The 24,064-nt window shown below is 42.0% G+C and overlaps 1 protein-coding gene across 12 annotated transcripts in view; it reads right to left on the bottom strand.

Moving 5' to 3' along the window:
• Positions 1-145: 145 nt before the first annotated feature.
• Positions 146-24,064, bottom strand: part of LOC105929801 (pleckstrin homology domain-containing family A member 5) — a 179,737-nt gene continuing 155,818 nt past the window's right edge. For 4 of the 12 annotated variants that reach the window (XM_036149316.1, XM_036149319.1, XM_036149325.1 and 1 more), the window contains 16 exons: positions 22,233-22,313; positions 20,145-20,207; positions 19,982-20,062; positions 19,741-19,893; positions 15,637-15,738; positions 15,421-15,529; positions 15,017-15,060; positions 13,085-13,282; positions 11,411-11,546; positions 7,147-7,268; positions 6,176-6,391; positions 5,848-5,988; positions 5,426-5,536; positions 3,388-3,533; positions 996-1,144; positions 146-488 (listed from right to left, as the gene is read on the bottom strand). In XM_036149316.1, the coding sequence (XP_036005209.1) occupies positions 454-488; positions 996-1,144; positions 3,388-3,533; positions 5,426-5,536; positions 5,848-5,988; positions 6,176-6,391; positions 7,147-7,268; positions 11,411-11,546; positions 13,085-13,282; positions 15,017-15,060; positions 15,421-15,529; positions 15,637-15,738; positions 19,741-19,893; positions 19,982-20,062; positions 20,145-20,207; positions 22,233-22,313 (1,887 nt within the window). In that variant the 3' untranslated portion in view covers positions 146-453. Of the gene's footprint in view, positions 489-995; positions 1,145-3,387; positions 3,534-5,425; positions 5,537-5,847; positions 5,989-6,175; positions 6,392-7,146; positions 7,269-11,410; positions 11,547-13,084; positions 13,283-15,016; positions 15,061-15,420; positions 15,530-15,636; positions 15,739-19,740; positions 19,894-19,981; positions 20,063-20,144; positions 20,208-22,232; positions 22,321-24,064 lie in introns of those variants that run through there. The other 8 variants (XM_036149320.1, XM_036149321.1, XM_036149324.1 and 5 more) reach the window with 5 other exon arrangements.

Raw genomic sequence — 24,064 nt, 5'->3', positions numbered from 1 at the left:
AGTCTGTGTGTAATTCCTCTGTATAATTTTCTTCCCTTAGTGAACTGACTTACTGAAATAAAGGAGCTTTTCAATAATATTTTCTCGTATTAAATATGACTGTATATCCATTTCAGGGTTTGCTCATTGTGGTAAAAACATCGTCTATAACCAGTTCACAATTCTTTTAATGCAAATGTATTTCAGGGGAAAATAAAAAAGGAACTCCTTGTTTTTAGAAAGTTTGAAAAGTTACTAAAGATAAACAGGCTCCGCCTCTCTTTCAGGATGCAAAGGCTTCCCGCCAGCCGGTGCTCCGTCTGCAACCAAACGTCAGTCTCTGTGCGGTCATGTAGCTGTAAGTCTCTAAGTAGTTCTGCTGGGAACGCAGGAAGCCATGGAACATGCTCTGTGCTGGCTGGCTACATTTCGGCTCTATGGGATGTTGCTTTGGGCACTGAGGCAGGCGCTGCTTCACGTGTCGCTGCTAACCAGGGTAAACGTCTGCGCTGCAGGGAGGAGAAGGGAGACAGGGAAGGCACGGCATGTTAGCGATGTCCCACACATCAACCATCAGTTTCATAGACGGACGTGTTATGAACAAGGACATGTTGTCAGCTCTACGTGTAAAACCAGTCATCTGTAACATCAGGACCACCCGAAGATTAAAAACTAGCCCTTTGACTCATCTTGTTACTAAAAAGTGCTATAGAAATAAGCTTGCCTTGCAAAAAGGATTGAATCATGAAAATCTCCAAATAAATACTGCTAAAAAAACACAATTAATTGTGGTTTACTGAACATTCAATCTCTCTCTACAAAGACTTTTACCAATAGCTGGTAATCCTTTTCAGACACTTTTTATAATACTGGCTAAAATAGTCGTTCCATCCTGAACATTCATTTTTGAGACATTGTTTTCTTTAACTTTCCCTTTCCCTCCCTTCCTTATGTTTAGTGCTGGCTCTTACTCTGTCTACAAATGGTTCAGTCCACTTAGAAAAACAACTTTTTACCCGGCATGTTGTTGTTGATGTTCTGTTTCTTGCTGTCTCCAGTCAGCTGTTTGTATGAATTGAGACTCTTCTCAAGGTGCTCCTCCTGGCTTGGAGTTGGGCTCCCATCGGTCTCCTGCTCCTTGGGCTCAGGACTTGGTGTCTGAAAGCTGTGTTTAGTAGAAGCAACATGGGTCACATTCATAACATTTAGCTGATTTCACAAAGTCTCTAAATGCATAGGAGAGCTACAAAAGAAGGTAAGTATTTCTTAACAGTTTGTAGCAGCTGAATGTCGGTCAGCACCTTTACAAGTTTTGGGACCTTTTTGAGTTCAGAGTTGTCTGTGAATCACTGACTTTGATTGTAGCTAGATTACCAGGTGTAACGGTGGCCGTTACTGAACCATGACGAAAGTGGGTTTGCTGAGATTTCAGTATTAATTAAATAAAAGTTCAATATCAAAACAAGTAAAAACGTTCAAAGATGGTGCACTGACTCTTTAAAGGTTCTATATAACGCTTTTTCAAGCCTTCCAAAGTCAACAACATGCGTATATGATGATATATTTCCTTTGGCACTACAGAATATTCATTTATTATGAAATATTAGTTGTTTTCTGGTGCTATCTTTCTAACCCGAAAGAAGGTTGCCTTGCCTTCACTGTTACGCCACCTCTTCCCGTGTGGGGTTGTCTTACAGCCGCTGCAGCATGGTATCAAAAACAGAGCAGCTTCTGTCGCTGTGCAGATGAGGCGCTAAAAGAGGTACTACGTCTCAATTCTGAGCAGAAATGATTGCGCTCTGCTTCACATCACTGCTCGTTGGCCATGTTGTTTACTGGGCAGGGGAGGTCACGGTAGGTACTTCCTGTATGGAGCGGGTAATGGCTCTACGTAGGCCTGTTGTGACCTCAGACATGCATGAATCAAGCAAAATACCACTTTGGCCCTGAGTTTGATGAAGGAACAGCATCAAAACATGGTTCAAAGCAAAAAGAAAAAGTTGATTTTGCGTGATGTAGGTCTTTAACATAATTTCAGGATTAACATTTCATTTGTTAATCCTGTTCAGAAATGCTTTTCCTTATACTGGGTGAAATGGTCCTTCCATCCTGACAGTAGTTAATACATTATGATTGCTGAAAAAGGAACAAAAATACATTTGTGAGAGCAGCAGGCCTGTAATAACTCTGACCAATTGTGACGTGCTCACGTAATGCCATCGCTCGTTCCTTGTTAGTTTCTGCTCACTGGCTGCGCATGCACACTTCTAGTGTTTATGTATCCGGTTAGCTTAGCGGTTAGCTTCGGTGTTAGCCGTTCACTGTAGCTCCACTGCTCTCATCATACACTTTGAAGTAGAAAGAAGTCCAGAGTGGATTTGGAAGAATTTTTTCACGTGATCCCCCTTTGGAGCGGAAGAGCAAGGTAAGACGGTCTTGCGCATTCACAGTTATTCAAAAAGGTACTTGGATATTTCACACTTGATTTTCCAGAAAAATCGCAGACTCTACCTTTAAAAGGGATGAATACTACAGGTAGGTGAACAGCACAGCCCACGTAGTTTACCCTAAAATCAGCCACAGATTTCTTAAGCAGTGAAGTTGACGCTTAATTTCGGCAATGTAGATCAAAATGTTGACAGTGAGACCTTAAGATAAAACTGTTGTTTTTACCGAGCAGTTGTTTTTGCCCAGTCTCTCTTTCATATGGCTGAATCCTGAAATCTGACCTTAACTGAGGCTGTGAGGCCTGCAGAGCTTTGGATGTTGTTCTGGGGTCTTCTTTGACCTCCTGGTTGGATTGTTGATGAGCTCCTGGAGTAACTGTGGTTTACCTGGTCAGGTTCACCAGTTCAGGATTATGGTTCTCACTTTGGTTCTCTGTTGTCCCAAAGTTTTAGCAATGCCTTTGCAACCTTTTTCATTTCAATATATGTAATACATTTTTTTTTTCTACTGTTATTGAATGTTTTTTAGATTATGCGCTGCTTTCTGAGATTTTTCATGTGTCAGAGAGTTCCTGTTTCAATCGTTTATTATATCTACAGGTCAGGCAATAAAACAAAGATCGGGTTTGACTTGTGAAATTCAGCTCAGCTTTCTAGAAAATCCAGTTTTATCATAGTTAATGATTAATCAAGGGGGGGGGGCAATTATCTTTTTACATAGGGTTTGGTTTGGATAAAAATTTTCCATTATAAAAACTGCTTTTTGTATTTACTGTTCTTATCTTTAACCAACATTAAAATGTGTTGATCTGGAACATTTAACACATTTAACATCAGGCCAGATTTAGCTTCTAGGAAGAGAAGAAAGCAGGACAGAGCATAACATTCACTGACTGGTCACATAATTCCTACTTTGTTCTCAAAAATAACTGTTTACATCATGCAGCAATCTTCCACACACCTGTTTTCAGTGGTGGTGTTTGTAGGGGAGCTGGTCAGATCTTGAGCTTTGCTTTCGTCATCCTCAGAGGGCTGAAAGTTCACGATCTCCACACGCTTTGGCTCTGTGCCGAGATCCACAATGACCACTCTCTGGCTCTTACACAGCTGCAACACACACATCACACGATTGTGAAGAAAAGGAGAGCGGACAGTAGCATAAAAAGACCAAAACTTGAACAATTGAACAAATAAATGAAAGTATCTGAATTTTATTGACAATAAGATAATTTCTTAGCTGCTCATTTTGATATAATTATGATCACCTTCTTTAATCATTATCTTCACTCTGGCTTTTTTCAAGTGAGCTATCTCAACTTTAGGGTAATGAGTGAAGTTTTTTTTTAGTATTTACAAGATATATCATAGCAGCTTTAGAATCAGAACCAGCTTGTCTTTGTGCACACAAGCCAAGAATTTGATGCGTGTGTATAAATAAATAAATATATATGTGTGTATGTGTGTTTGCTCCATGTCTGATTTCTTATGTTTTTGCATGTTTGTCACACTTAAGTGTTTCAGAATATCAAACAAATTGAAATACTGGTCAAAGACAACAGAAGTAAACACAAATGTAGTTTTGAAATGTTTTAATTATTAAGGGGGGAAAAAATCCAAACCTACGTGGCCCAGAATGTAAAATTTAGGAACAAATGAGCAAGAAAGTAATTTCCATCTATCAGGCTGGGAATGGTTGCAAAGCCATTTCTGCAGCTTTGGGACTCCAGTGAACCACAGTGAGAGCCATGATCCACAAATGGTAAAAACATGGAACAGTTTTCCTTCACAGAAGTGGCCGGCCGACCAAAATGAACCCGAGAGCACAGAAACGACTCACTCAAGAGGTCACAAAAGACCCCACAACAACATCCATGCCTCCACTCTAAGAAGGAGACTGGGCAAAAATGGTCTCGGAAAATCTTCCGAGACCATTTTGTAGTTGATTTCCGGAAGGCTGTAGGCCTGGATCCATTGTGTTAGCTACTAGCCAATGTCTGGAGTTTAGCTGCCCCTTGGTTCTTCACATAGAAGCCACCGCCATCTTGAACCTGCCTGGGCTAACCATTGTCAGCAGTAGCTTATTGACTTAGACCCGCCATCTTGAGCCGCTAGCTTAGCTGTTTTGAAGTGTTGCTAACGGCTAGCAGGCCTAGTGTTTCCGAGAACTATCACATTACCTTTAAATATTAGCCAAATATATTTCAGTACTGTTTACATTACATGTGCTGCTGTTTTATTGGTGATTATTTTATTGCTTAATTAAATGAGGCTTATTTAAAAAGGGGAAAATTACCGAAAGACTGCTACCTCCAAGTTTCATAATTTTGCGGTTTTATTTTTATTTTCTTCTTTTATGGTGTGTTTTGTTTGATTCAGTAGGTAGTGTGTTCAAGTAGTAATAGTATTAAACAGATAATTGCTGTATCGGGGAATTATAGTTTAATAAACTAGTTTGAGTGTGGTCCTCTGTGGTTGTTTTATATCATTGATCGAATCGTCTCTAAGAGTATGAATCATTCCTTTTGAGTTAACAACATGAATGTAAATAATGGCATTATTTTTCCTTTGTTTGTGGGTAAATATTAGTGATTCCAAATGCAATTATATATTAAGGTTATTAGCATTTACTGGTGGCTAACGTAACTCGATTTCACAACTGGTATAACACCCATCTTTTACAGTAAATAAGGTTAATAATTGCTAATTGATAGGCCCAATTGCTAGTTAAAATCATTAGAGGCTGGTAGCCCTTAATTGCACAACCATTTCTACAGCAAAAAATCATTGTCACATACCTTTGACTATATTAGCATTAATTATAATATCCATTTCTAATTATTAATAAAATTCATAATCAAATAGGTAAAATTGCACAACAGTAACAAATGGTAGAATTTACCATGAGATTTCTTACCAACCTCTGCTGATTGCTTTTAGGCAGTCTTCTATACTCTGAGAATATTTTCAATAATTTTATGCGATTTGTCTGCTGACGGTACCTCATTGTTGGTGTCGGCTGGTGTCTGGTTCCCAATCAGCCGGTTCATGGCCTGTTCCGGCTGCCCCTCTTCATGCTGGGAATCTGTCACACCCTCAGTCCTCTGGACTTTCTGCAAATTTAAACAAAGTTTCTCAGAGGGTTCGTTCTATCTATCTATCTATCTATCTATCTATCTATCTATCTATCTATCTATCTATCTATCTATCTATCTATCTATCCACATAAACAATCAGGCTTTAAAAAGACCAAACACCATTGCTCTTGAATTTACTTGTAAATAAAGACCATAGTGGATGAAACTACCTGCTCGGTGGTTGATTAACGAAATGTAACAGTTAACTTAGGCCCCATCGAAGCCAAACAAAGCTGAAGCATATGTCTTCTTTAAAGCACAACATGGGAGTGGAGGGTGGATCGGACCTGTGGTGAGGTTGGCGGTCCCTCTGCTGAGTTGGCTTCTGATGCTGTTTGCCTCTGCTCCTTCTGAGCAACTTTTATCTGGAGCAAAGCTGTCTCGAGCTCCACAGGGTTTAGACAGGCCCCTTCTGCCTGGGCCCGACTCTGTAGACACACACACGCACACGCTATAAATAGCCACCCTCCCCCGTTGGCATAACCAGCACTTGAATTAACTGCCAGACAAAACATTGTTTGTCAGGTTTGGAAAAAAAAAGAAAGACATAAACACAAGCATCTAACCAAAGGCCGTCCGCTGCAGGCTCAACTGTGTGTTTATGTGCAACATCACCTGCAAATGGAGGAGGGGGTTGTCTTTGCTGAAGGAGGAAGAGCGCGACAGTGTTTCTCTCCTCTTCTCTCGGAGTGAAGATGCCTCCTGGTTTCTCCTCATCCTCTCCAGCTGCTCCTCAACACTCATCCTTGTTCTGATGAACTCTCGCTCCCCAAATGCCATCTGATCCACCGCGCTCTTCGGCCGATCCTGGAGAGGACTAGACTCGTTGTGCTGTGTGAAAAGCACAAAAAGCAACGTATGTGTAGACAAGACAGCACCGATTTTTGTAGGTACACTTGCACACAGTTGTTCAAGCAACTCGGATGGTAGGTTGTTCCAAACATCTTGGAGAATTAACCACAGTCCTGCTGTGGATATAGGCTTCGTTAAATTCTTGAGATAGGTGCTTTGTGGAGGTCACTGCGTCACTTCCAGGACTTTTTGTGCTTTTATAATCTGAAAATAGTTCTTGATGACCTTGGCTCTATGTTTGGGGTCATGGTTCTGCTGCAGAATAAATCTGAGGCCAAGCTTATGCCTCTCTGTAGGTGCTGCATAATGGAGAAGTATCTGCCAGTATTTGTCAGCATTGAGGACACCTTAACTCCTCACCAAAACTCCCACTTTATTTGCAGAAATGCAGCCGTAAATGTGCAAGGATCCGTCTAAATAATCAAATTAACGGCATTGTTCAATTTGGAATAGACGTAATTGAAGTAGAATCTGCCCGTGGGATTCAATTAAATTGACCTTTTCGTGAAGTTTGTTTTGAATTGACACCATATAAATAAACTGAATTAAATTGAATATGCGAAAACCCTGGCAAAATTAACCACCAAATGGGCGAGCCACTCTTCTGATACAGACTGCTTGTTGGAGGAGGCAATAAGCCTTTCAGCTGGTTTTGCTACATTAATGAAACATGATTCGCTTAATTTCATCTTTGAGCATGTCGCGTCTCTGTTGACGCCCTAGGCCACACTTACACATCTGGATTCGGGTTTTTTGATCTTCCTCAGGGTGACGTAGGAGGCAATAGTGGAAGACTCAGGAGGGCTCATGGGTGATTTCGTCCTGGGAGCGACAATGCCTACAGGGTACGGGGGCACTGGAGGGAAAAAAAAGCATCATGTCACTTACCCTGGAGCAAGCAAACACAGCAGTGAGGCTGAGCGTTCATGATGTGGCAGAACACTGAACTAGGCTACGGAGACTTAACAAGCCAGACGGAAGAGAAAAGAGGACACGCAGGATAAAATATAAGGGACGTTTTAAACGGGACGATAAATCACAGGAACACTTGGGCTTGAGTGCACATCTTGGAAATGCGTATTAAATGTTTATAAATTATAAATGGCTTAAAAAAATAATAATATTTAAGTAACTGTTGAATAAAACATAAATCTATACTTTATACAGATGTGTTCAGTTGTCACATACCCAGCTCAGACTGACCTATTCTGACCAACCACTACCCCTCATCCTGTCTTTATCTTTAATCATGCTACATTCACTGCACCTCAAACACAGGACAGCAGACTGCATTCATCTGCTTTATGATTGAAAGCAACGTGTTGGTTAAAGAGCTTATTTAATAAAACAACATATTTAGATCATGCTCCACGAACCGTGTTGTCATCTTTTAAATCCCGGCAGAGAAATCTAACTTCTAAACAGTGATTATGGAACCGATCTGCAAAGACTACATTTGCTGCAGGTTGTTTTCACCTGGCTGGTTGGAGGGTGCAACCCTTTAGTTTTCCATCTCGGATTCTTTCGTTAAAAAAAAACAAAACAGGAAATCCAAACCTTTATCTGAGCTTAAAGGGACATAGTCACATTATATGACTTTGCGAATTTCTACGGCAATAGCTGTTAGCTTACTATATTTTATTTATTTGTTTTACACTTTGTTTTTGCTCCATTTGTTAGTATACAAAGCACTTTTTTGTGTATTTATCATGAATAGACTGTGTGACCAGATCTACGATAATGCGCACACGAGAAATGAGTAAACAAGGACAAGCAATGGTAGCCTCGTGAGACCATCCTGATCTCGCGAGCTTTCAAGGTTTCACTCGCAGATCAGTCTGGCTACTTTCCGTTAAAGAAAATTTGGAGCCGTTCACCAAACGAACGTCCAATCAGCATTGGCTTTGAGGCGGGTTGAGGTGTGACGTAACGAGAAGATCGACAGTTCAGTCTAAAGAACATGCCGGCTTCAGCCGATGAAACTAGCGTTAGCGTGGCTATCGAGCAAGTTTTATCGGAATTACAGAGTATTTCTTTGCTGAGCTAACGAGCCTTTACCTGCAGCAGCAAGAGTAGCTTGGCTTGTGGTTGTGTTTTCGTCGTCGCTCTGTTACGAGCGAGTACGTCATATGCTTCGTTGATCTGATTGGTTCATTTGGCCCGTCTATCACCAACATAGGCCAATCAGCTAACCAGTATTGTCGCCCCTTCCCAAAATTACTTCAACGGAAGGTTTCCAGATGGATATGCGAAGCAAATACATCTGGCGGAGTCAGGTTAAAGCAATGGACCAAGCGAGGAAAAGAAAAAGATAGCGGTTAAGTAACTCAAACTCTGTGGATGGGATTTGTTGGTTTGTTGGTCAATCAGTTTACTGCGAGACATTGAACGACGGTCTACTGGCTCCTACAGTATCTGTGTCAATAGTCGCCATCTTGCTTTCTGATAGGTCTGCAGTTCTGCAGGTGCAACGATATTTATGTCTGCTCATCGCATCCAGTGCATAGTTTTTTTCAGTTTAAAAAAAGACTAAATAAATATTATCAGGGTGAATGCTTGCCGTATATTCTTTTAACTGAAGATGAAAACATGTTTTTTGTGTCTTCTTTTTATGTTCAAAATACATGACTATGCTTCTTTACTTAGAAGAACACTGGACCTTTGCCATTTCTTAAACATGTTTCACGTTCATTTAAAGTTCTCTTCATGGACATTGAGTTCTAGTCTTAGAAATTGTTGTTAGAAGAATCAGACTAACAATCCTATTAAGATCATGAGTCCCTGACTCATCCATCCGTCCTGTGAGTTGATGCTTCCTAATAAAACACCATTGTGCGTGGCATGTCAGTCATGTTTCATTGAAGGGTTGTCTTTCACAGCACCTGGAGAGAAGGGTCATGGATGCACTCCAGCTGTTTAGTAGATTTTGAGACATCTGAAAGATGGATCAGTATCAATTATTGATTATCGGATTATTTTTATGAAACAAATGTAAAGCTATTGCCACTCTGTTCATCTAAAAAGCTTTCTGCATTGGGTCTTAAGGTGAATAAAATGAATTTTGTGGAACATCACAAAAGGCACACAGTCATCTCTATGTAGCAAGTGTGTTGCTGTTTTGTATTGTGTATTTGTGTGAAGCTGTAAAATGTAAATTGTGCTATTGCGGCACGACAAAGTACTTTACCTTTGGCTCCCCAACAAAGTCTGCAGTATGAAATCTTCCAAGTGTTGAGATAAATATTAGCTGACTGAATTAGCAGATTAAACTACTGTCAGTTGGAGCAGACAAACAATCAGCATGTTTTAGCCCTAAATCCCAGAATGCGCAGTATGTTGTTCATTTTCATGTACAGCTCTCAGGAAGGAAGCGTTTGATGATGTCATAGAACTACCACTGTGGTGCACAGCAGCACCTTTTTTCTCTTTACCCGCAGCCCCTCAGCACTGTGCATCGTGGAGAAGACGCGCGTCAACATCTTGATCTCGCTAAGTGACTCCATTAATAAAAACCTTGGATCCAAAATAAGTAAGGTCTGAGTAACCGGTGACCATGGCCCAGCCAGAAATAAGACCAGCCGCTTCAAAAAAGGCTGTCTGAGCTTCTCCTGCTTAAAGAATCTGAAATGGTTACAGGTTTCCCAAGAAATGGGTCCCAAATTACATCGCAAAACAGTATTTCCCCACTGCCTGAAGAAGACAGCATTGAAAAGTCAGGTCTTCTCTGTTTATTGAACCGCCACGAAACTGGTCCTCCCTGTACATCAAAACAATTCACAGTAAGAGGTTGTCTCTGGGTAGAGAAAATTAGTCTAGGGGTAAAACTATTAACTATTGCTAATTTCAATGTATTTGTTTGGTTTTTGTTTTGCTGCTTAAACTTAGCCGGCTTAGAGCAAGCCGAAGCTGAGGGTGTCTGTGATTCGAACTTTATCTCAATAAGTGGTTTGAGCACTGATGGTGATGGTCCAATGACATGAGCTCGTGCCACTTTTTCTGTTTTGCAATCTTCTCATCAGACAAGCCTACACAGAACATGCCCATAGAATCCTAATAAACTTGCTGTCGTGTCGCGTTACCCTAGCTAATCCTAATGCTAAAAGCCCTGCTAATGCTAAGACAATCACCACTGGATCTGCCTTGTTTGCTCCACAGCTCCTTCTATTCACACGGCGATAAGATGTAGTAGTACTTAGCAGTTTACTTAGTAGTTTAACTGAATGTTGCTAGTCTTTGTAGACTAAAGTAATCTAATTGGGAGTTAAATATTTTGTTAATAAATTCTTATGTTTGGAGAGATGTTTATTCTGAATATATGTGCAGGGCTTACTGCTTGAGAACACAAAATCACTCCATCTATTGAATACTGCGCCTCACCAATTCAGAAACAATAACTGACAGAGACAGAAAGCTGCTTGGCTTGTGTTTCCTAAAAATCAGGTGGTGCCCTAATTTGGTCAATTTGCTAAAAATCCCTAATTTTTTTAATGATTGCCTTTTGCACTCATTTATGGTTATTCATAGTCATGCCTTACCAACCCAAAAGGAATGCAGTGAATGCAGCAGAGATGTTTTCACAACTCTCAGGCCTGAAACCAGTTACCAGGGCCGAGCTTTTCAGTTTGCCTTACAAACGCCAACGAGCATAAAAACCAATGTTTTTCCAACTGACTGTAAAACCCAGAGAAAGCCACAGGCTTAACCGTAGTAGACACGAAACAAGTAAATGATTGAAACAAAAAGAGAAACATGTCTCCTTTTTATATTTTCCACTTTTAAAGACCCTTTTCAATTTAATAGGAAAGTGGTGAGGGTAAACGTTAGAGACAGCAGCTGCAGCCCGTGTATTGTATTCTTGCACCATTTCAACTAAATGTACCATTTAGGTACATTTACAAGTTTAGTCCATTAACTTATGAGTAGCATTTTCTCACAATGTCAGAAGAATAACCATCTGTTATCCTGCTGACAGAGAGAACCCACAGTGTCTGAATGTACCTTTGGACGCTGGAGTGTCTTTACTTTCAGCAGACGTCTCGGTCTTGTCCTTGTCCTCACCGTTGGCCTCGTCTCCTTCCTCCTTCACGGTGGTGAGCTCAGGCTCGCTCTTATACAGCCGGTAATCTGGAGCTTGCTATGAGAGCAAGGTGCAGTGATCCACAGTTAGAACGTAGTCCGCAGCATACAGTCTTGTCAAAATATTAAACCCCACCCCCACCCCAGAAATTTTTTCTCACGTTCCAACCCCAAAATAAAATTGATTGTATTGGGATCTTACGTGACAGAACAACACATAGTGGTGCAGAACTGTAAAGTGAAAGGAAAATTATTCATGTTTTTTCCCCAACACAAATGTTTTTTCACAAATGTCTGGAAAGAATGGGGTGCATTTTTACCTCCCTGAGTCAACCACTTGTACAGCTGCATTTTAATGCCGTTCATGTTCAGGTGATGGGCTGATCAGAGCTCTGGGAGACGTCCAAAACTTGGGATATTGTGTTAGAAGCTGACCCCGCTTTAAACATGTCGGCTGGGTTCCTTGGTCTCCATGATGCTGTACGTTCTCTAAAGTTCTCTAACACAGGTGTTCCCAAACATTTCAGCCTGCGACTCCCAAAATAACAGTGCCACAGACTGGTGACCCCAGTCACCAGAAATGATGAGAATAAAGTCATAATACTTTTAATTTAATTATGAATAAAGTAGTATTTGTATACAGTAAGAACTCTTACAAGACAGTGCAGCCTCCCTCCTGCATTAAAATGAGGACTGTTGAGCATCCTCCAAAAGTTATACTTTGGTGCCGGTTCGACACATAAAGAAATACAAAATCTTTTTATCACATCAGCATCAAATCATCCAGCGGACCCCCCCCCCCCCCCCCACTTTGTGAAGCCCTGCTCTAACAAACCTCTGAGGCCAGACAGCTGCAGTTACACTGAAATTAAATTTGACACAGCTAGACTCTAGTGACTTTAGGTGACCTACGACATCAGATTTTATCCACAGGTATCAGAGTAAAATGCAGTACATAAAAAGTCCCACCACACCTCAGAATTTTTATTTAATAATTTTCTGAAACCACAAATAATTTTCCTTTTGCTTCCCAGCGATGCTCTGCTTTGTGTCAATCCGACTGTCACAGAAAAGCTTAATCAAATACATTGATGTTTGATGAAATGTGGAAAAGATTATGGACATGCATACTTGTTCAGGGTTCTATATATGCACACACACTGTACTGATCAAAGGTCACCAGTCAAAGGAGCGTTGCATAACAGTATTATTATGTGTTCAAATTTCAATAAGTGGCTCCGAAACCGCTCAGACAATTTATTTGAGAGTTTTAGCAGGTTGAGAGGACAACTTCACATTCTGCTGATGTCATCAAGATGTTTTACAGTGCCAAAGTAAGGCGAATGACGAGACACATCAGGAAAGATCAGACTAAAAGGATGAATGACTCATGATGGGGTGAATGTCACGCTGTGGCTGGGTGGAGCAGGGAGGAACACGTCTCACTCTCCTCATTTTCTGCACATCTGAAAATGATTCAGGTCAGATGAGGTGGCTCTGTGGGCTCATGGATGACGGAGGATGGAGAGATGTTAAAGACTGGTCGGGGGGGGGGGGGGGTTGGAGAGGAGCATGGCGGCTTTGAGCAGGTCTTACGCTGTGCGCTCCATTCCTGGAGCTGGCCTTGCGCTCCTCGGGGCGGTGGGTGTGGAGGGGTCGGCCGCCCGGCTGTGAATGGTGGAGGGGGACGTGAGGGACGCGCTCTGAGGAGTCATAGCACTGAGGGAGGGGTGGGCGAGCCGGCACCCGGTTGCCCTCTTTGGGCGGGCTAAGCGGCTGGAGCGTCGCTGCCTGCTGACAGGTAAACAGCACAGCTCAGAGCCGGGACAGGACCGCAGTCACGTCATCACAAACAGGCCGAGGACACGCCGCGGAGGAGCTCAGTGCTATATTGGCGGCGCGCTTACACTGCACACATTACAGAGGAGTCGTAAACCAACGTGCAAACGGCTGCCTGGGGGGGGGGGGGGGGGGGGGGGTCGTGTCGAAACAGATTCAGACTAACGGGACTCTTCCGCTGCTGCATGTTGATTATAGGAGACTGCATCAACGTGAAGATTCAAGGTACGCTAGACAGGCAGCTCTTCGCTGGACTGCCTGTAACGGGATTTGAACCTGACATGTCTGCTTTGTTTGGAAGGCTCCCCGGGTTATCTTTTGTTGTCGATTACTAAGGCGCGTTTAAAAAAATCTACAAAGTAAGATTCCACACTGATTGATTCCACACAGAGCCATGTGGTTCTTGCGTCTGTTGGATTTCTGTTCATTTTGATGTTTCTGGCTCACAGCTGGTGGAAACAAAAAACAAAGAATTTTTTTTTTTTTTTTTTTCAGAAAAAGGGGCCAATAATACAAGCTTTGAATCCGGAAAAAAATAAAATGTTGCAGCGATGTTATGGCCCACGTCATCATGGGGAAAGCTGCCAACAAAGAATAAGGGAAAGGGGGAAAACCACAGCAGGTCATTGCTGAAGAGGCCACGTGTTAATAGGGTGCTGTTTCCAAGCTCATTAATGGAAAGTTGAGTGGAAGAAAAAAGTGTGGTGTGTCACATCCCTGGTGTTAAGCCAGTCCTGAACCAGAGATAACGTCTGAACCGAAGTCCTTTTCTTTAGATGAAAGTAAATTTAGCATTTCATTTGGAAATTAAGGTTTCAGAGTCTGGATGAAGAGTGGAGGGGCACATAATCCCAAGCCACAGTTGGTCCCCTGGGATTGATCAAGGATATTTTAGAGCACTGCATGCTTCCCTCCACTGACAAGCTTCATGCAGGTGGCACTTTCATTTTGTAGAAAGACTTTGGACCTGCCCATAGTGCCAAAAATACCTGCTTTAACCACAGTAAGGCCAGCAAACTGGTCTGACCTAAACCCCCACAGAGACATTGCTGCCTGTTGTTTAGAGGAATATATCTCAGCTGATTCCCACCATGTCACCCTGCATGGATCCAGCATTCATGCAGAAGGGGCCCAGACCAAGTACTGATTGCAGGTACTGTACAGTAGATGGACCTACTCTTCGCTAGGACCACATTCCTGTAGTAAAATCAGCTTTTTTAATCGGTTGGATGTAATATTTCCATTTCCAGAGAAACTGCGTTTTGGGTTGTCATTATCTGTAAGCCAGAATCATGGAAATGAACAGATTAAATGCTCGATCCTAATCACTGAAAGTGGATGAAACTATAACACACGAGTTTCACTTTTTTAACTGAACAACTGAAAGTAACTTTTTAATTTCCTGATTCACCGGAACCGCAACTGATATAGCAAAAACGATTAAAGCTTTTCTTTAACCGATAAGAACATGTCAAACAGAGCATACGCACAAAAGCCACCCAGATGTTACACCGATCACAAGCAATGAGACCGTTAAAACTCAGTTAAATGATATCTGGATGGGTGCTTATGCTCTTGTGGCCCAAACAGACAAGGAGTTATCTGGTCTAACAAACCTTAGAGCTTTGATATAAGCCAGAGGCTAATAAGGATTTAAGTTATAAGAGGAGCGTAATGTGTAGGGTTTACCTCATTTTTCTGCTGACTGGAGAGAGGCTTTGCACCAGGAAAACCTGTTAAATAGAACAAAGAGAGTACCGTTATCTGGAAGAACACCTTCAAAACTAACCAAAAGCAGCCAGGACCTCACAATTCAACATGGCTGCCTGAGCAGACTTAGAAACAGCAGAGCTAAACTGCTCAGTAGTGCACCGTGTCCTTAAATCTTTGGCACACTGTGTTCTGTCCAGCCTTGCTGATCACCCCCAGCTTTCAGAACACTGCAGTGTGAATGACTGAAGCTAAGATAATGAGGGAAGGACATTTCAGAGTAAAACACTTCTGTGGTTAAAAAAAAAAGGATTCAGACAATGCAGAGGTAACACAGAGATGTTCCTGTTTTAAGGAGGGGGAAGAGATCGTTTTTCACATACCGCTCTCGATTCTCTGCTTGGGTTTATTTTTAGACAGAGCCTCCATCACATCCTGGATCCTCCAAAGCTCCTTCTGGATCTGGATGTGCCGCTGACTCGGAGGTTCTGTCTAAGAGACACACACACACACACACACAGCCAGGCAGACGGGTGCTGTTAAAGCAGGAGCCATCTACAGAGAGTGTCTCTGTGAGTGGTTCTGGGTTTGTCTCTTACCTGTGGACTGCCCAGGGCCTCCAGCTGCTCCAGCAGGTTGGTCCTGGCCAGAGTAACGTCTGCCTCCAGCCGCTCATAATCCCTCCAGGACCGCTCCAGCTCCTGGGGATTTACAACACGCACTCAGTCTGGGTGCAGATGCGTGTACCCATATGCTGTGACCTGTGTTTCCTAATGTGTGGGCACGTGTGGATTAACAGGTTTTAACAGTAGTACCTCTGATTTTATAAAAAAAATAAAAAATAGGAATGTATTTACAAACATTAACACAAGATCAATTTAATAGAAATATAAGTGTCACAATGCAACATGTTGCATGGAGCCTTTCATGGATAAAATCCCTCCATACATTCATTCATCTGTCTGTCCTTTGTCTTCAGTTTATCAGAAATTGGGTCCCGGGGGTAACAGGTAAACCCAATAAAATGTCCATTTACGTTTAAACTAAGAACTGGCTGAATTTTGTTTCAAAGTGAAAGTACTACAGTACTTTTAAAACAAATTTTAAATCAAACATGTGTTTACATCTAGCCGAAATCTGTGGATCAATTCTGTTTAATTACTCTATATACTGTAGCACCGATTTGATAAAGGACAAACAAATCCAATTGATTTTCAGTTACATAGAATCCGAATTGGTCCAAACTGAACTCACAATTGTCCAATCCATTCATATCGTCCCATTCAGACCCAGTTCCACACTGTCCAACTCTAATCCTAATTCTAAAACAACTCGGGCACATTCAGTTGGTCGTTTCATGCTAAGTTGTCTGTCTGAAGAAGCCCTGGTGATAGAACCAAGATACTGACTAATTCTGGCATGACCTTTGACCTTTAGCAGGCCTGTGGAGCTGGACATGGAGCTGTTTGGTTTTTTACTGTATCTCTGAGCACTTTACAGTCGGGCTGAATTTCCACATCTGGAATGATTGGCAAAAGCCTTGCATGTTTCCCAGCTGTGACGGCGCGTTCTTACTTTAGAATGAAGCACTTCAGATTTGCCTTCTAACCACCCTAGAGAGATGGGCAGCAAAACTTATTTCGCTATGATCGCTGTGGATGTCGTTCCACTTCAGCGTCATTTCAGCACCCTTCTGTACAGTGGAGGCTGGTGATAAAATAATGTCTGCATTATAGGCCGAGGATTACAACGCTAAACTGTCTTTCTTCCAGTTAAAGCCTCCATTCTCTCTCATATTGTCCTTGTTGTCGTCTGACTCTTCCCTTTGCCTTGGCATGTTCCAGTGATGTTAGCTGCCAGGGCTGTTACTTTGATTGATATGTATGAGGAATGGATCAGATTGGATGCAGAATGACAGAGAAAGCACTGATGGACCACTTGCGCAGAGAGCTGCACCCTGAGGAGAATCTTCAAGTCTCGTGTTTTTTGGATTATAAGGCGCACTTAAAATCCTCACATTTTCTCAAAAATTGATGGTGCACCTTATAATCCGGTGTGACTTATATATGGTTATATTTCTGCTTACTGAGTGATTTTATGTGGAATAATGTGCTCAAAAATCTTTTAAAATGTGTAAGTACGACCTTGGTAAGCAACAAAGCAGCTTCGCTCAATCGATATTCGGAGCATCACCGCACACTGTGTCACTACCTGATCAGACCCCTGAGCCACCAGCTAATCACACATTTTACCATCGGTTCCGCCGCTTCGTCCCACTGGCAGAAAGTGTCGGAATAGTAGGAATTTGCCACAAGAAATGTAGGCAATAGTACGCTAGACTATAAAGGATTAAAACGTTCATGGAGAGTCAGCGCAGAGTCCGCACAGCTTACAGTATGTGCACAGTACGCCTGACTATGTGGGAGCCTAGGTAGCCCGTGCCCAGAGTATGCGCTAGCAACCGTAAATCTAGTTAGTTAATTCAGTATAAAGGTTCAGTTTATTTTGGCCTTATGTTAGAAACAGGGTATAATCCAACTACTATCGTCCTGACAGAGATGGATAGCTCTTCCTCTCAGGAGAGAGCTGGGTTTGTGAAGGGGTGGAGTGATATATCACACTTGGGAAGAAAATTTAGTGTGCTTTAGAATCCGGTGCGCCTTATGGTCCGAAACATACAGTAACCAATTAGAGACCAGCATGAAGTCACATGGAAGCCAAAAGGGTGAGAGTATACATACAGACTTAACCGGCTGGCATCCCTCACCATTACACAACATGAAATAGACTTACACAGAAAATAACCTGAAATAAACCCAAAATGGGATGGGAAATAAATAAATTTATTTCATAATTATTATCTTTAATAATGATATGCATAATATATATATATATATATATATATATATATATATATATATATATATATATATATATATATATATATATATATATATATATATATGATCTAAAATGGGGTATTAAAGCGCGCCCCCTCTGCGCTCTAGGGTTTGGAGAGCGGGTTAGGAGCCAAAGCTTCAGGGTTAGCCACTGAGGCGTCAGAATGCAACGCTCTAGGGCTGGGGCGTCAAACATACGGCCCGCGGGCCGGTTCCGGCCCTCGAACAATTTAGTCCGGCCCGGTGGCTAAATGCATTATCATTATTCAAGAAAAAAAAAAAAAACGGTTTCAGTTTCCTGTCTGGCAATGTGGCAATAAGAATTGGTGTCTTAATGCCAAAAACAGCTCATCAGATTTGACTTTCACAAGTGGAGCAGTACGGCTTTTGCCATAATGCTCCGCTTGATTTATGAATATGAATAGTTTTATTATGATTCATGCGGGGAATATCTCAAATGATATGGACACTACAATGGGAAATTAGGAGAGGAAAGAAAAAACAAGAAGAACAAAAGAAAAGATGAAAGAAAGGAGATAAAAGGAAGAGAATGATAAAACAATTATTGAAAAAAACATGTACTTTGTTTAATTGAAAATCTGCAGTACCTATATTGTCCACGAGGGGCGCTGTGTTTTAATCAGAAGATGGAAGCACTGAGCTACAGATGTGGAAAATTGATTTTAAATCATTTCTTAATTTTTATCTGTTTGATGTATTTTGTCATGCAGGACAGTATTTTTAAGTTCCAAAAAATGTGAATAAATGTTTTTCAACATTGTACATTTACTGTGATCAGTTCTCATGCACAATGCACTTAAGTAAATGTTTAACTGAGTAAAGTATTGTTGAAATTGCACATACTTTGTTAAAAACGCTGAGGTTATTCATAATATATTGTGTAAAAGTGAAATTCATTTAATATAAAAATCAACAAGTCCACTTTTTTTAGTTCTATTTAATCTTGCAATGAGTTTACTCGTGTGGCCCTCTTGAGATCAGATTAAGCTGTATGCGGCCCCTCAACCAAAATGAGTTTGACACCCCTGCTCTAGGGAGTCTAAATCAGCATATTAGCCAGTCATCGTCACTGGTTAGGAAATTTTGGATCCCTGAAACCACGTTCCCTCCTAATTCTGCCATTTGCAAGATCTTCCAGCAGTGCCAATGCATCCACTGTGCAGCATTACACAGAGGGGTGACCACTGTGTTTACCGTTTACAGCACTTAAAGTAATTGCCTCACACCTTGTCACATTTTATGCGTTAATCTGTGGGACACATCACCTTGGTGATCATCTAGAAAGGAACGTGATGGAGAAAACCCTGATGAAATGTTGTGCAGACTGATTTAAGGTTTAAGTTGGCTCATGGGCCTTTTTTTATATATTTGAAAGGCCCTTATGCATAGTTATGGCTCAGCAGTGCAAGCATGAATAACAGTGGGGTTTTGAATGAAGTTGATCTAGTCTGATATGGAGTGAAATTGACCGTCTCAGAGGAACAATAGCGGGTGTGGCTGTAATTCCCCACTTGTTTTTTCATATTTTACACCAAAGTGAGTCCTTTGATGTAAAGTGATGACCTTTTTGTGGGCTAGGGATTAGGTTTAGGTCAAGGGTGTCAATTAGGTTTATGTCAGGCTTAGGGGATAGGGTTAGGCCATAGGGAGGGCTGAAAATGAAATGAAGGTAGGTTTAGGGTTAGTACGTATTAAAACAAGGATGTGTGTGTGTGTGTGTGTGTGTGTGTGTGTGTGTGTGTGTGTGTGTGTGTGTGTGTGTGTGAGAGATTGTGGGCTTACGGCAGTGACTCTGGACAGCTCTCTGCACGTGCTGCGTAGGCCGCTCTGCAGAACGTCTCTCTGCTGGACCAGGCTTTGCGTGGCTGCTGTGTTGGAGCTGCTCTGCTCACCCAGCTCCTGGCTGGCTGAGAGCAGCGCCGTTTCCAGAGTGTGCTGTAACAAAACACAGGAGCCGTCCTTACTGCACACCTGAGACTGCTCCCAATGTGGAAAGGTGTGTTTGCGGCACCCAGGGCAGTACCTTCTCCCTGTGCAGCTGCTGCAGCTTCTCCTCCTGCATCCTCAGCACCTTGTCCTTCTCGCACAGTCTGCTCAGCTTGGTCTGACACGCACACAAACACGGGAATCAGGTGCACAGTTCACGATACCTGTTCAGCGTTTTACAGACAGCAAGGCTTTCTCACCTCTACATCGGCTTCGTCTGTGGTCTGAATTAAAGAGCTGTCTTTGAAATCTTCTGGATTGATCTGCGGGAGGAGAAACAATCAGAATAGGCCAGCAGGGGGCGCCAACAACCAATCTACTATGGTCACATGAAAGCCAGTTTCTCCTTCCTTTTGGAAATTGCAAAGATATTACTTAGATGCCTTTTTATGTTGTTAAGAGAAGTGATCTGCAGACTTATTCACACATCAACTAGTTGGCAGCTGATCAAGATTCGAACTTTCCAATAATTTACATATAATTTTAGCTTCTACTGTACTTTTAAAATTGAGAGGCAGAACCCATGAAAATGGGGTTACCAAGAAGGAATAATTAAGTATTATGAGGCCCATAGTGCATGTAGTGGATTATTCAGTGGCTTGTACATAAATGCTATTAAAACTAATCCTGAAGCTCAAAGACAGAGCTTACAGAGCCATAGAGCTGTCAGTTGAAACAACAACAACTCTGAAAATCATTTTAAAAAAGTTTATTTCATATGGAGCATACTGCTTTCCTTCCTGTCAGTTTCAGGAAATGTAAAGGAACAAATGGAAATGATGTCGAGGGGGAGTACAGAGGTAGACCATGGAAGATACCAAAACTCCAGGATGGATTATTGGAAGCATCATGGCTTGAAAGGGAAATAATATGAACACAAAACTAAAAGCAAATGAGCTGAAACAGAAAACAGTGTTTGCGTGGGAGCTGAGGAAGGAGGCAACTTTCCATTCATTGAGGCTAAATATCAGATAAACTGAAGAAAACAAGGATTTCAGTAAGATAAAGAGAAGCAGTCATGGCGGATTGGACAAATGTTTTGAGTGATGGATCGGTGATCGACACTGGAAGGAGACAATGCAGGACTGTTTGCTTAGTGAATTTCCAACCAAGCATGCAAAAACTACTGTAAAGACCCACAGCAGATTTCCACAGGCAGTGATGATATGGGGCCACATATCACAGGATGACATCCACATGACGGGCTCTAAAGGAGACACATGGCAAGGATCCATCCTGCAAAGATGCTCTTTTAACTGCTGCATGAAAAAGGGGGCGCTGATTGATGAAGGTGTTGTTTCACAGTGAGGTCTAGTGAGAAGGACTTCTGGTTGGACTCAGGAAAGCTCTGCTAAATTATTTGACAATACATGAATACAGAACTGGACCCCCACAAACCAGCCCATTAATATAGCCACTTTTGTGAATATATTATATATATCAATAATAATAATAGATGTAAATGCAATCAAAGAGGTACTGCAACTTCTAACTTTAGCAGAATCGTCCCTGCTAGTGTGAGCAAACCTCAATCTGTCTTTCATAATGTCTACGAATACCCTTTTTTCCTGAAAAATACATTTTCAACACAGCGAAAGGACCGAAAAATACAATTTTAGACAAACACATCTAAACATGTAAAGCAAGCATTTCCAAAATGTGTCTTAAACAACAAAAAAAACGGTGAATGAAGATAGGTGGAGGAGGGTCTGTGTGACAGAACAACATGTCCCATGCTCCAGTTTGGGTCATTTCCGGTAATGCCAACAAAGGAAAGCATCTGAAATGAGTCACAGACATCCTACTGTTGTGTCTGGGAAGGCTCCAGAAACTGGTGATGAATCGCTCACTGCGTCTATGTGGTGAAGCTGCAGCTTGATGGTGGGGAGGGATATGTGGATACACAACAACAGGGCAACCACAGCAAAGTTTTGGCTCGAGTCCGCTCCACTTCTAGTCATGTCGAGAAAATGGAGCTTTGCTGGGGGGGTACATTGAATTTCCAGGGCAAACTCAAGTTTACTCTAATGTGTTCAGATTAGAACTGAGAGATTGGTTGTTTCTTTGTAGAACTAACACAGCTGAATTGTTTTTAAGAGCTTTTCACTTTAATCAGTGGCGTCCAGCTCTTACTTTGCTGCTTCAATGTTTAACCTTGGAACTTCAGTAAAGAAACCAGTTGTGAAGCTAAAACTCCATGACAAGGTTGTGACCCAGCCAAAACTCTGTCGACAGACAGCTGGACGGCCTTTGTGCCGTTCAAGCCAGCACCTTCCAAAAAAGCTTACTTGCTGGTAGAGTTGCGGCCTTGGTGCCGAGTTCTCAATCATAGTGTGAATCATGAAGATAAGAGGCTCATTCTCCTTCGTCTAGCACCAGTGCCGGGAACAAGAGGATACAGTGGTGTAACAACACAGCCGGTAAGTGACACTACAAATATCAGACGGTGTTTAACCGATAACAAGCAAAACGGCTCAAAGCTAAGGCTTCATTGAAACAGCAGTCAATCGGCAATGAAATCATAATTATTTACCATACATTGGTGTAAGGAAATGTTTAACATGTCAACATGTATTTCTTAGCAGATCTATTTTTTAAAAGGGTCTGTTTACATGTAACTCTCAACAGACCTTGGTAACAACCCAAATAATCCACACATCCAAGCGTCTTAAGATGGGTAAAAGCAAAAAGCTCTCTCAAGATAATTTCCAGGTAGCACCTATTGGGCCAAATTTTCACAAGTCAAAGAAAAATTACAATTTTAGCGTAAAATAGCCGCAACCAGCTCTATGCAAGATTCCCCACAGAGGAGACTAACAAAATAATTCAGATGGGTTGTCTGACTCGAGAATCTCTCACATTAAGTTTCAGAGAGACCTGGAATGGCGTACCGCGAGCGAGCTATTTTTAGAAACCTAACATCACGATGACGTCACATCACGTGGTACGCAGTAGGGCAAGCTTGCATAGTCCGCCACTGTTTCGCTGTAAAAGAGACGTGCGTTACCCTTGGTTTTACTCTGTAAACAACTGCTTTTTTCAAATCTAAAACCATGGTTTTTAAACATTGTTGCTATGGAACGTGCAACAGCGACTCGAGTTACGCTGATCGGCCGCATATGAAGGATGTTTTCTTCAAGACTGCCAAGGAGAAATGTGTGCGCTGGGTACACCGGGGCGGTCAGCCTACACAACAGTTCAACCTGGAAAAAGTTACCAAATTCAAGTACATATGTAGCAAGCATTTTGTTGGAGGAAAGGGCCCAACCGAAGAACATCCTGACCCAATTCCAGCGACATGAAGTAGTGAACAGGTAAGAGTATTTTGGTGGCCGACATGTTAATATTAAAGCGCCTGCTACCATGATAGCATATAGGCTGTCATGGTAGCAGGCGCTAACATGATACCCTGCTACCAGGATAGCTTACTCAAAAACATTTCAAATGAGACAAACATTAAACATATACCGATCCCTGGACAGTGATTACAAACAAAAAAACGCCCGACGACGGCATGACCGCCACGCAAGAAAAAAAAAACAAAGCTTACCCTTTGATCAACTCGGCCCGTTTTCCGTTTTTTTAAGCCCTCGACACTCAAGCCATCGTTTGAGCTGAAGGTTGGTGTGTTCTTCGACAGTTCAACCAGTAATCCGTGCGCCTGGGACATCGTCTTGGGAAAGTTTAACGCCTGTAAAGTCGGTCATATCGCTGTTTCTGTTGCATGTGTAATAGCTGGTTGCTACGGGCGTTCTCTACCTGTATGCCCTACCTAAGTGGCAAATAGGGGCGTTGCTCTTGAGTCGGTGACGTCACGTGCGCGGTACGCCATTAGGAGGAACAGTCGTTCAATGAAAACAGTAAGTGAGGAGATGTAACCACCTTCCTAGATGTTCACCATCGAAGAAAAAGCACATGGGAGCTCATGTCAGTGTTGCTATAGAACATTTGGACAAGCCAGTGAGAATAGAGTCTGGTCAGATGAGGACGCACGTCATCCCCAAACCACCACAACAATGTTTGGAGGGGAAATCATCATGGTGTGGGTCTGACTTCCAGCATATGGCAACAACAGACTTCAAATATATAAAAGAAGGAAGAATGAAGAAATGTACCCGGC

Source organism: Fundulus heteroclitus, chromosome 17 (genome assembly GCF_011125445.2).
Source record: "Fundulus heteroclitus isolate FHET01 chromosome 17, MU-UCD_Fhet_4.1, whole genome shotgun sequence".
NCBI classification, from domain to species: Eukaryota; Metazoa; Chordata; class Actinopteri; order Cyprinodontiformes; family Fundulidae; genus Fundulus; species Fundulus heteroclitus.
Note: the sequence above shows the minus strand (reverse complement) of the source record. Positions and strands in the feature narration are given on the sequence as shown.